The 13,933-nt window shown below is 40.3% G+C and overlaps 1 protein-coding gene across 1 annotated transcript in view; it reads left to right on the forward strand.

Moving 5' to 3' along the window:
• The first annotated feature begins 241 nt into the window (after nt 1–241).
• LOC124613794 (peptidoglycan recognition protein 1-like) overlaps nt 242–13,933 on the forward strand; it is a 56,892-nt gene continuing 43,200 nt past the window's right edge. Inside the window, exon 1 of the mRNA XM_047142516.1 lies at nt 242–314. Within this exon, the coding sequence (XP_046998472.1) occupies nt 242–314 (73 nt within the window). The remainder of the gene's footprint in view (nt 315–13,933) is intronic.

Consider the following 13,933-nt stretch of genomic DNA (forward strand, 5'->3'; position numbering starts at 1 on the left):
GAACTTCTTACCCCACATGACTTCTTTTACTACTTCAAAAAGGCCATAGACACTAGGAGCCAGATCTGGCGAACAGGGAGGAACCGTGACTCGTCCACACTGACCAGATGCTCAAGGAACTCAGCTGGATGTGCGGTATATAGCATATCTCCACACGCTTCTGTTGCTGCACAGTGGTGAGGGAATTGGGCAATTACTGTGCACACACCTTCTTCATCTTCAGATCAACGCAGATGATGATATGGAGGGTTCCCGTGATAGATTTGTTGCCATCTCTGGTTCATCAAAGGTGATTCACCTAGGCTCCATATCAGGTAACTGACACGCTGGGCGTTGTTTGATTTGCATGCGACTGGTGGACATCCAGTGCTTTTGCATTTGAAGTACAGCCCCTGCAGTCTCTGAATTCTGATACCCAACGAAACATTGACCTGCGACTTGGTAATGTTTCCCTACCCTACTATCCTGTTATGGATGTCTGAGGCAGTCACATCTTCCTTACAGTGGAACCACACTGTCCGCCGTTGCACATGAATGTCTGTTTCCTTGTTGTCTTATCGATGTCCACCAGTGCACTCACAAACCGGCACAAGAGCTGCTACAATGCGCTGCCCATGGGAAGCAGCAACACCATCTGGTGGTAGTAGACAGTACGATAGCCCATAATCACGTGTTCTTCGACAAACATTTAAAACTACTACCTAGTAGGAGTTACAGGGGGAGTGCTAGTCAACAGTGAACTACTAAGTAATACCACACCCGATATTGAGATACAATAAAAGATTCAGAGGCATTAATTTTCAAGAATGTCCCCTTATATTCTCCAAAGAGAATTACAATCACTGGGCCTCATAGCCTGAAACTCCCTAAGAGTATTTAAAGAGAAATTAGTCTAATCGCAACAGCTGCGGCTCAAATATACAATATTTCGTTCTGTCCATAATGAATATAAAGCACTGACTGACTACAATGAGGTACCCCACCCCATTAAATGCTGTATTACAACGTTAAGAAGCTGTCTTCTTTCGTTATACACTTCTCAGCATACAGTCTTGATTGTATGTATCGGAGTGGGACGAAATCTCACTCGAAGTTTTTATCCTTGCTCGGGGAAAAATTTAATTGGCAGTTTTACGCCAGACTGAGTAGATTAAACTTCGCAGGATCGGTTTCCTGACCTTGAGAGAAAGGGAGGCTGTAGTGTCGAATTAGCGCAATTCTGGCTTTTAGTGCTATTGTTTAACTGCAGTGTAGCGTAACGATTAGCTCCCAACGTTTATCATAAATATTTAGTCACTCTAACTTCATTAAACCACTGTTTATACCTTTAATTAGTTTTGAAAGTCCCTTCTGACTTGCTGCAGTAGTTAAAATCTCGTAAAAGGAATGACAAAATTCTTGTACGTAGCTTATAAGAGGTTGCTAATTAGTCACTACGGAGATCGAAATTGACCCAAGCACTTTTTGATAATTAAGCTTTTCAATTATTTATCTCAAAGTATTTTTAAGAATTCTGATGTATCAGCTTTTGCCTTTTGAAATTTTTGAAATCTCTGTTATTAAAGCACTTTCCCTCATAACTGCCCCAGAAATATATTCATACAAAATACAAGGATATACTCTATCCAGAAAATATTTAAGTAACTTTTAAGTTTATGATACATATTGAAAAACTTCTCTTTTTCAGAAATGCTTTGCTTATTATTGCCACTTTACATTTGATATCCTGTCTGCTTTGACCGACGTCAGTTACTTTACTGATCAAACAGCAAGACTCATTCAGTGCTTGTAGGTCTAATTTCCTACTCTAATTTTATCTGCATCACTTGATTTAATTCGAGTGAATTCCATTACTTTGTTTTGGTTTTGTTGATTTCATCACAGAACAATAAGAATCAACCTTTATTTTTCGCTGCTGCTCACGAAGTTTTGGTGACGGGAACGACAAATGATTTTCTGCAGAGATAACGTGATATTTATCACATGTGATCGAGGAACTGAGTTCTGCTGATTCATTGGTCATTTAGAAAAGTTAACTTTCCAACTGGGTATGTTCCACAAGATATTACGCTATTCCAACGTTCGTCATCTATAAAAGCGTATGTAGTCCATTATTAGCTCTTAGTTTTGTACCATAATGTACCAGCATCCATCTAACATCACAAATGACATCCTTTTGTTCACCAGCATTCAAGCATTCATCTAACATCACAAATAACATCCTTTTTTATACCAAAAGGAAAACTTTATAGGCCTACCTACTGCGCATGCAGAAAGATTGTAAGGGTTGATGCAAGTTCTTCCGTATTTAATTCATCTGCAAAAGAGGATCAAGTAAGTTTCCCTATAAAAAAAAGTATGTGCTGAGTTTGCAGTAAAAGACATTGCCGCTGTTGATGTTTAATAAAATTATATTCTGTCACTTCTTTGGCACTGATTCAGAGTGTAACCTGTGCATTCATATTTCATCTAAAAGGAAAAACAAAAGTTTCCATGGAGATCCTGTTGCATTATACAATCGTGTATTCTCCCATTTGTATATCATCTGTTGTCTTGTCTGAGACCTATTAAAACAACATTGCATGGCCAAATTAATGTCAGTCATCGCCTCAAACATATCAGTACGAGTTACGAGGTTCTCATGGAGTCACAGCTTCCCTGTACCGATCACGGTACAGCTGTCTCAAAGTTCGTTTATGGAAATCATGCACATAACAGTTGAATGAAATATGCCTCCTTGCATTTTTCCTCTAAAGAAGATACGTCAACTTCCCCTAACCACTGTTGTGTATCCCACCATCGTTATCATATATGCTTGCATACATGAAGCAACTACTTTAATAGTAGGAAAGCAACAGCCGTTCCTCAACTGCGGCAGGCAGAGCCGAGAATTAGGCTGCTGCAACGAGAGTGTGTAAGGTGTCAAACAAGTAACACACCTTACACTGAATTCCTGAAACAATTCCGGTGAACTCGTTGTGTCACATGACATAGTTACGTGAAAATGTACGTATAATTGACAGACAAAGCGAATAAACAAGCTGGCATTTCTTGAATATAAACCACTAACACTCACACTAGTAAATGGAGGGAAGTAATTTCTCAGACCTTAAGTACGAGACGCAGTTATGAGGAAATGAGAATTAACTACGGCAACGTCCGTCCCATGTAGGCTGAACCTTTCACAGTGGGGCATCTAGCGGACACAATAAAACGCTGGAGCAGCTGCGCACAACACTGGCGGCAAAAGCAGCCCTTGTCGCTCCTTTTAATGACGACCTTTCGGAAAGCCTTTGTACAGGAACAAGGCCGGAAATGGCTTACAAAGGACTGGAGAAACCCAACTAAAAACATGCGTGACTCACTGTAGCCACCTGTGTTAAAACCCGCATGAAAGAAAAAGCTGTTTATCTCAGTATCACGTAGCAGAAGGTAAACTCTGCCCTACGAAAGAAACGACGTTGTTGATAGGCTACAAAAAGCCTTTTCAGTAATTGCAGGGGCAACAGTCTGGATGATCTGGCCTTGTAACACTAACCAAAACGGCCTTGCTGTGCTGGTACTGCGAATGGCTGAAAGCAAGGGGAAACTACAAATGGTTCAAATGGCTCTGAGCAGATCACACACATCCATGCCCGAGTCAGGATTCGAACCTGCGACCGTAGCAGTCGCGCGGTTCCGGACTGAGCGCCATAACTGCGAGACCACCGCAGCCGGCCTGGGAAAACTACAGCTGTAATTTTTCCCAAGGGCATGCAGCCTTACTGGGTGGTTAAATGATGATGGCATCCTCTTGGGTACAATATTCCAGAGGTAAAATAGTCCCCCATTCTGATCTTCAGGCGGGGACTACTCAAGAGGACGTCGTTATCAGGAGAAAAAAAACTGGCATTCTACGAATCGGAGCATGGAATGTCAGATCCCTTAATCAGGCAGATAGGTTAGAAAATTTAAAAAGGGAAATGGATAGGTTAAAGTTAGATATAGTAGGAATTAGTGAAGTTCGGTGGCAGGAGGAACAGGGTTATAAATACAAAATCAAATAGGGGTAATATGGGAGTAGATTTAATAATGAATAAAAAAATCGGAGTGCAGCTAAGCTACTACAAACAGCATAGTGAACGCATTATGGTGGCCAAGATAGACACGAAGCCCACACCTACTACAGTAGTACAAGTTTATATGCCAACTAGCTCTGCAGATGATGAAGAAATTGGTGAAATGTATGATGAGATAAAAGAAATTATTGAGATAGTGAAGGGAGACGGAACATTAATAGTCATTGGTGACTGGAATTCGATAGTAGGGAAAGGGAGAGAAGGAAACGTAGTAGGTGAATATGGATTGAGGGTAAGAAATGAAAGAGAAAGCCACCTGGTAGAATTTTGCACAGAGCATAAGTTAATCATAGATAACACTTGGTTCAAGAATCATTAAAGAAGGCTGTATACATGGAAGAAGCCTGGAGATACTAGAAGGTATCAGATAAATTATATAACGGTACGACAGAGATTTAGGGACCAGATTTTAAAATGTAAGACATTTCCAGGGGCAGATGTGGACTCTGACCACAATCTGTAGGTTATGAACTGTAGATTAAAACCGAAGAAACTGCAAAAAGGTGGGTATTTAAGGAGATGGGACCTGGATAAATTGACTAAACCAGAGGTTATATAGAGTTTCAGCAGGAGGGATGACTTTGAAGTGGAAGAAATGGGAATTCGTTAAACAAGAAATAAAGATTTTAGGACATATCATAACTACGTCTCGGATTGGAAAGGACCAAGGAAAATTGAAAACTATAGAAAAATGTCCATCACATAAGAACCGAAAACAATTGAAAGCATTTTTAGGTCTTTGCGGTTTTTACCACAAATTTGCGAAGGGGCAAACGTTAAATAGCCCACATTTAAATGGTTTACTTAATGAATGTAGTACATATATCTGGACAAATGAATGTCAAAGGATTTTGAAGAATTAAAAATTGCATTAGTTAGAAGGAATATATTACTTCACCCAGTTTTGAGTGAACCCTTCCATATGAAAACAGACAGTAGTACATATGGAATCCAAGTTGAAATTTTCCAGGAAAATAGTGAATTAACTAATCAAGAGCACAAGATGATAACTTCCGCAAGCAGGACTCTACCTAAGTAAGAAAAGTATTTGTTGACCCTGTACTGCTATCTGTCCAGACAATATTTCTAACAAACCTGTCATATTTGGTGACTTTTCGCTTTTCTACTCTGCTGCACCTTCATATTCAAATGCTACTTCTTGTGGCTCAGTTACTTCCCTTTTGATCTTTGGTGAATCAAACATATCTGTTGACTCGTTTGCATATCCACTATCTTCAACTGTATGGCTCATTTTTCATGCTCCCATCCCACTCGTCTTTTTCTATTCCCCGTTTTCCATCCATCTTAGTTATTGTTATATTTTTGTATCCTTAACTTTCAAACTTAGGTAACTTTCTGTTATTTATTTCTTCTTTTGTGTTACAGTTTCGTGCCACTGAACGTTTTGTTCTTGTTTTACTTTTGTTTTTCATGTAATATTTACGATTATTACAGTCTCTAACAGTAAAATTAAATGATGTCCTGTCCCGTGGCGCCAAATATAACACTTACTGCCCAACAGATAGTACTGTAGCGGGAAAAGCCAAGTACAACACTACACTACACTGCACTGTTTGTTATACCGGTATAATGCGTATTATCGCTGCCTAATGGGTTTGGATTATCGAACCTGAATTTAATATAACAGTAGAAATCAGAAACCTAAAGATTAAAATTCGGAAAATATCATAAGTAACCAAGTTTACTTAAATGAAATAAAATACAGTCGCCAGCCTAATTAGGCATAGTAATATGAACATTACTTTTAAAAATTCTGTATTGGATTTTGGTAAAGGAAAGCTACCATTATTTGTATCACCATAGAAGTGCGATGAAACTCTGCTATAATCAGATAAGTGATACAATGGACACCTGCAGTTATAAATAGTATGTGGAAGCTCCCACAGGAACAATTGACACTTTATCTCTTTTTCAGCAGTAATACTTTGCACATATAAGTTATCTCATCATCAAATGTTGTGAAAGACACTACTAAACCAAAGTTGGACATGGACATAGTCTTGTTTCAATAGTTACTTTTCATATAGCACAAAGATAATTATAAGTCACTTGCAATAGGATTTTTACACTCGTTATGAAGCAATCTTACTTCTTTTTTTTTAAATAAAAGCAATTACAGTTACTTTATCTTTCATAGGCTAAGACTTAGGTGGGGGCCCTCAAACTCTATTTCCAATTTTTATTACACAACGCACACAAAACTCTAGAATTACTTCATAATGAAATTAGTAAATTCATTGTTCAAGAATATTTCTTCATATTAAGCAACACTAAAGTGGGGATTCTCAACTGACCTTTACACTAAAGCACATTAAACACACTTTTCTGAGACGATTTGTAAGATGCAAATTTAGGGATTACACTTCCACAAACTTCACTCACCTTGTAGGACTTTTTAAACAGCTTATGTCGGTGATCTTTTATACAGGTTCTTAAGTATGACTTTAAATGCATTTTACTGTAACTAACCTTAAAATAATGTGCTTTGGATTTGTCATTACCACAACTAGTAATTTTTACTGACAGAATTAAATGCAGTTAATCTTTGAAGCACAAATACTTTTAACTGAAACAAATCAAACATTATGGAGTCTTTCATAAATGCAATACTAACTACCTCCCTTGATTTCAATGAATCCCACAGTGTTTCTATATATATTGTTGTGTTCAGAATTAAGCAACACCAACAATCACTTATTTTCAATCGTTTTTCATATACAGGATACTCGGATGGTAGTAATTATGTGGAATGGATCCTAAGAGGTATGATGAGACGAACAAATTCTAGGGCTGTACACACAGTTTAACGAAATTTGCCTTATTATTGCAAATTAAACAACACTTAAATGTACTGGTTCATGCTTTGACATAAAGCTGACCTCTTAGATTATGTTGAAGTGATGGCGCAATATTGGTGGCGAGTACATGGTGGCTACCTGGTCTTTCCTCTGGATGTAATTTGCTCTATTACTTTCTTCTTAGCGACGAAATTACCAACTTTAGAGCCTTTTCCAATAATAAAGCACCATTTTAGAGTCGTACACACATCCCTTTCCAAATTAGTCCAGGTACTGGGTGCCTCACTCGGCACTTGCACTGTTCACTCACTTGCTGCTCAGACCAGACCAGACTGTCCAGTAGCTAGCTGCCGACTGACTGTGCTCTCTCACTTGGGGCCCAGACTGAGCACCACGTCCACTTCTTCCTAGCGCGCCAACTCACTTCCGTTGCAGAATGGAAGTACTCTTGCTTTTCATTTTATACAATGCAAGTCCCTAGGTATGAACCAGTTTGTACATAGTTGTAAACAAAGTCTTTTAAAAAATCTTAATATTTAAATACATTAACATGTCAACACAAAAGCCACATACTTATCTAACATTTTCCTCCAATTAATACAAAGAATTTTAATAGTAAAGAGAAAACATTTTACACTACTTTACACTTCATTACAATAGGTCAAAGACACTACATAGTGAAAATTACATACTTGGCAACGAGCAGAATTAATCAGTACAAAATATTTACAATATTAATTATTGTGTTACATGCTCCCCAAATAGCAAAACTCATTTACTGCTTTAAGCCCCTGATTTCCTAATCAAATTCCCTCAGCCTTTCCTGATTTAATTTCACTACATTTCATTATCCTCGTTTTGCTTTTGTTGATGTTCATCTTATATCCCCATTTCAAAACACTGTCCATTCCGTTCAACTGCTCTTCAGGATCCTTTGATGTCTCTGACAGAATTACAATGTCATTAGCAATCCTCAAAGTTTTTATTTCTTGTCTGTGGATTTTAATTCCTACTCCATGTTTTGCTTTTGTTTCCTTTACTGCTTGCTCAATATACAGATTGAATAACGTTGGGGATAGGCTACGACCCTGTCTCACTCTCTTTCCAACCACTGCTTCCCTTTCATGCCCCTCAACTTTAATAACTGCTATCTGGTTTCTGTACAAATTGTAAATAGCCTTTCGCTCTCTGTATTTTACCTCTGACACCTTCAGAATTTTAAAGAGAATATTCTAGTCAACATTGACAAAATTTTTCGCTAAGTCTGCAAATGCTAAAATGCCTTACCTTAATCTATTTTATACGGTAAGTCGTAGGGTCAGTATCGCCTCACGTGTCCCAAAATTTTTCCAGAATCCAAACTGATCTTCGCCGAGGTAGGCTTCTATCAGTTTTTTCATTCGTCTGTAAGGAATTCGTTTTAGAATTTTGCAGCCGTGACTTATTAAAATGATAGTTCGGTAATTTTCACAAATATCAAACAATTCAGGTCGTAAATTGTAAGTGCTACTCCAAGGTAAAGAGGTTGACTCAGGGGAAGAGTTCGTGGTGGGCTGCATCAGTCAGAAGACTGATGACACACACACAAAAAAGTTTCCTCTTGGTTTCTGCCCTTCACAGCAACAGTGCAGCAAGAAAGTGTTACCTGATGTTACGAAGTGTTATCAACCAGATTGCTGTACGTGCAACTACTACGAAGGCTGATGCTCCTCTCCAGTAATCACATTTTAATCTGCCCTTTGCACAAATACTTCTCCGTTGTGGATACAATGATCCTTATCGTTGAAACTACCCCACCTCGGCGTGGTCCGTGGTTCATTGGGGGAGGGGGAGGGGGAGGGAGGCGGAAGAGGGGGTCGGTCACCGCAGGAAGTTGTCGTAGCCGCTACCACACCTGTCATCGCCGCAGCCACGTTGGGTCGTTGCTCACACCGCTACCGTCGAGGAGACCCTCACTGTTGTCTTAGACCAGCGGTGCTCAACCCGTCGATCGCGATCGACCGGTCGTCAGTTACCATGGCTTTCTGAGTCGATCTTTCACAAACTTTGTCCGAAACCTGTTTAAATGAGCTGTTCTCGTAAAATACCAGTTCCTTGACGATCAGAATTTTGTAGGCGGTAATATTGACAAGACTGTGTCCGCCTCTTTCGTCTCCATCTGCTTTTCACCGTTCTTAACGCTGGAGCCGATCAACAGTCTCTCCTGCGTGGTGAGGTTACTGCTAGCGAACTGTAAATTGCTACATTGTGAACGGTTGTTGACGTGAGCGCGGAGAGTTCAGGATTTTCGAGGGGACTTGCTTGACCCTTGCACAGTACAGCTATAGAAATTAAATGTGTAACGCTTCTCTCCAATACTTTCGGAGCCGTCAGTTAAGCAAACATCATTGGATCAAGAAGCTGCAAAGAAATCAGAGTTTGAAAACTGATTTTCAGATTTCAAGGCAATTGAACCTGTTGTAGCTTTCACAGCTCAGCTTTTCCAACTAAGGAATGTGGTAGATATTTGAAGTAAAATCAGTGCTCTTTTCCCCTGTACTGAGACTAAGCGTGAAAAGAATGTAATTAAATTTCAAAATGCCATTTCATTAAAGTCAAAATTGATTGAAGAAACTAGTGAGTGTAAAAACTAACACTGTAAAAGTGGCATCGTATGTGTAATGTCACTAAACTTTTTTCACCATTCATGGTGGTGTAAATGTTAATTTTTTCACGTGTGTAATATCTTGAAAATGAACTTGTAGGATTACAGCTGTTGATAGAGACAAAATTATCTTTTCTGATTTTTGTGTAATTAAAGTAGCTAGTTTTGCTTACAGTGTTGTTTTGCGCTTAAACCTTCAATAATTTTTAACTCGGTAGACCTCTAAATGGACTGAATTGCATGTAGTGGATCTCAAGCGTAAAAATGTTGAGTTCCTGTGCCTCTGACCAAGAATCGCTGCGCTGCAGATTCTCGAGAATGTAATCGTCGGCTCTCCATCGCGCACGCGCACACACACACACACACACACACACACACACACACACAGGTGATATTTCAACAACCTCCCTTCCCTCTTCGTCTTTACAACAGTGTTTCCATTTTCAGCTCTGCCACCACCAGTAGAATCGGCTCCTCCGACGCCATCGCCTACGGCGTCACCTGCACCTACAGCTCCACCGCCATTAGCCTCATATGGCACCAGGGGTGCGAGAATCCTGCCATTCTACTTTCTAGGTAAGATCCCAAATCACTGCTGGACCAATGCTTAATAAACCTTACCTCATAAAATGAGAAATCAGATAAAGTCACCAACAAAGTACTGAAGAAAACTAAAAAAGATGATGCTGATTATATGGGCGCAACATCCGGGAATTAACACGAACCCTCACGAACTCTGTCTCCAACTACATGTGACAAAATGTATGGGCGGGTTCAGCTGTTAAATCACATAGAAGAATACAAGTTTTTTCTACACTCCAATATCACTTACAAACCGTCGTATACTGGAGCGTTGGTCAAAGTGTTCGACCTCGTGCAACTATTGGGCAGTAACAAATAAAAGTCTACATACATGACTTCGAGCAACATGAAGTACTATTTGAAACTCTTTTAAAGTTCACGACTCCCAGAAAATCACCGAACACCCCACATGCCCGATCCAACCGCGAAGCCCATTCCATACATTTAACTTAATGGCTGCAGTGTCACAAACCCCATACATTTACCTACCTACGACTCTGGCAGAACCTCTCTCAGAACGTTGTAATGGTACTGGAATTACGTAACCATTACGGCAGCTCACCTGAACCTCTCGATGCCAGCAATATTCTACTGTGCTTCTGTAAAGAAGTTAACATGTTTCTGAGACAACATTCAGATTTTATTTCATTAATGTAGAGGTACTTTGAGCCGGCCGCGGTGGTCTAGCGGTTCTAGGCGCTCGGTCCGGAACCGCGCGACTGCTACGGTCGCAGATTCGAATCCTGCCTCGGGCATGGATGTGTGTGATGTCCTTAGGTTAGTTAGGTTTAAGTAGTTCGAAGTTCTAGGAGACTGATGACCTTAGACGTTAAGTCCCATAGTGCTCAGAGCCATTTAGAGGTACTTTGATACACCGATATGTTTATGTTGCCATGATATTATTCTTATGTGTATTCTTTGTTTTGTCACTATGATCTTTGACGTAGCTCTGATTTTTGGGCGCGTAAGCGATTATTAGAGACTTAGTTAGTTAGAGAGTCGGACCTTAAAAAAGTCAAGTCTTGGAATTCATTTTGAAAAGACGCATATTGCAGTTAGCTTATAAAATGTGAGGAAGATGTTTTCAAATATGTTTTGTATTGTGAAGTGACGTTTTGTGTGTTAAGTGATACTGCAACAAAAGAAATAAAAAAGAAGTGTAACTTAAATTCGGAGTGCCGATTATTTTTTTACGTCGCCATTGTCCTGCAAGAGTGTAATCTTCAACAATGGTTTGTGAAGCACATCTATAAAACTTTTGAATATAGCAGAATAAAACCTAGGCCTCTTTGCATCCGAGCTTCGAATCATCACCACCTAGATTTTCGACGATTGAGCCATGATTTTACAACGAGACCAGCGTGGGATACACGAAAAGATGAGTGCCTAGTTTATTCATTACTACATGAAATGACTTTATTAGCTGTGCTCTAATGACACCTGCCACATAATAACTTTGTTGTTGCCCGAAAATGCAGTATTTAGCAGCGTGAGCAACACCACAATCATTATTAAATTTTGACCTTTGTTGTGGTAGGGTTGTTAGAACGTCTACACCTCCAGACGCGGTACCAGTTTCATAAATCCGCAGACGTTTCCCAGAGCAATTCGCAAATACAAGCCCGACCTCCCGCTTTATCAAATAATCCCCAGGAAAGGTAGCGGCCTTTGATGAACCTCTGATCCTGACCCCTACAAGAACCTACACCACCAACTCCACCTATACCGCATTTGATTATCGCTTTACCCACCATACGATTTCCTGTTTCTGAGGTAGACGAATTCCTTCACTGCATTTACTACATAATCCCTAATTATGCAATTTATCGTTAATCTTGCTTCTGATACTCCTCATTCCTTTTGTTTCTCTTTAGTTTACTCTCAGTCCATATTCTGCGCTTATCACACTTTCCGTTCCATTCGCCAGGTCATTACCTTCACTGAGGATAGCAATGTCATCAGTAAATCTTTTAATTTATAGCCTTTCAATCTAAATTTTAATCCCACTCTTAAACTTTTCCGTGACTGCTCAATACGATGTATAGTTTGAAGGATGGAGCAGACAGACTGCATCCTTGATTTCCGTTCTGTAGGAGCGCAGAAAAGGCGAATACGTTCCTCTTCAAAACACTCTGACAGAAAAGTGTGGAACCTGCTGCCTCAATCCTCATTTTGTCTTCCTCAACAATCTTTCGTCTTTCTTTTGTGTTGTACATGTGATTTGGTAATTGTTAATTTGACTAATGACAAACACACAGCGACAGTTGGCAGCACTATACACTGTAAAGACACACACGTTCAACACGCAATGAGAAGAGCAAGTGAAGTGTTGTAATAACTGTGGGTGGAAAAACGCCATAATTCGGTCGTCTGGAGGATGGGGACATAGTAAACGTATCTCCAGGACCACACACATGGACTAGCAACATTGGAAATCGTACGTAACACCAAACGGTAATTTAACCTCACGACATTTGGCTGCAAATAGTGTTTCTAGTCTGAAAAACAAAAGAAGAACACCTGGAAACGAAACATAGTACGAGGGTAATCCCAAAAGTAAGGTCTCCTATTTTTTTATAAGTACATAGACCTGTCATTTCTACAATGGTTTACATCAGTTTACAGCTTGAGCATTTAGCTATTTTTCGACATAATCACCATTTCTGTCGATGTATTTTTGTAGACTCTATGGCAGTTTTTGTATGCCCATGTCATACCAGCTCGCCGCCATGCTGTTCAGAAAGTTATGAACTTCATCTTTCACCTCGTCGTCGGAGCTGAATCGCTTTCCGTTGTTGAGTGGTGTGCCCAGGTTTCGTCACCCGTGACAACTGAGTCCAGAAAGTTGTCCTGTTCGGCTGCAAGGCCGTGAAGAAATGCACACCTTCCGGTAGTTCAGTGTTTCCGTTAAAATACTGTGAGCAGTGCTTCGGAAAACGTCAGGAACCAACGTGCAGAGATCACCTAGGGTTTACACACAGCGCGTGAAGTACTCTGCATAACAGTGTGACCAACTGCCACACAAACAGAGTTCTGTACTTATAAAAAAATAGGAGACCTTACTTTTGGGATTGCCCTCGTAATATGCTTGAAAATACTACACTGGCCGTTAAAATTGTTACTCCACGAAGATGACGTGCTACAGACGCGAAATTTAACCGACAGGAAAAAGATGCTGTGATATGCTAATGATTAGCTTTTCAGAGCATTCACATAAGGTTGGCGCCAGTGGCGACACCTACAACGTGCTGACATGAGGAAAGTTTCCAACCGATTTCTCATACACAAACAGCAGTTGACCGGCGTAGCCTGGTGAAACGTTGTTGTGATGCCTCGTGTAAGGAGGAGAAATGCGTATCATCACGTTTCCGACTTTGGTAAAGGTCGGATTGTAGCCAATCACGATTGCGGTTTATCGTATCGCGACATTACTGCTCGCGTTGGTCGAGATCCAATGACTGTTAACAGAATATGGAAGTGGTGAGTTCAGGAGGGTAATACCGAACGCCGTGCTGGATCCCAACGTCCTCGTATCACTAGCAGTCGTGATGACAGGCATCTTATCCGCATGGCTGTAACGGGCCGTGCAGCCACGTCTCGATCCCTGAGTCAACAGATGGGGACGTTTGCAGGATAACAACCGTCTGCACTAACAGTAGGACGACGTTTGCAGCTGCATGGGCTATCAGCTCTGAGACCATGGCTCCGGTTACCCTTGACGCTGCATCACAGACAGGAGCGCCGGCGATGGTGTACTCAACGACGAACCT

The sequence above is a fragment of the Schistocerca americana genome, chromosome 4, assembly GCF_021461395.2.
Source record: "Schistocerca americana isolate TAMUIC-IGC-003095 chromosome 4, iqSchAmer2.1, whole genome shotgun sequence".
NCBI lineage: Eukaryota > Metazoa > Arthropoda > Insecta > Orthoptera > Acrididae > Schistocerca > Schistocerca americana.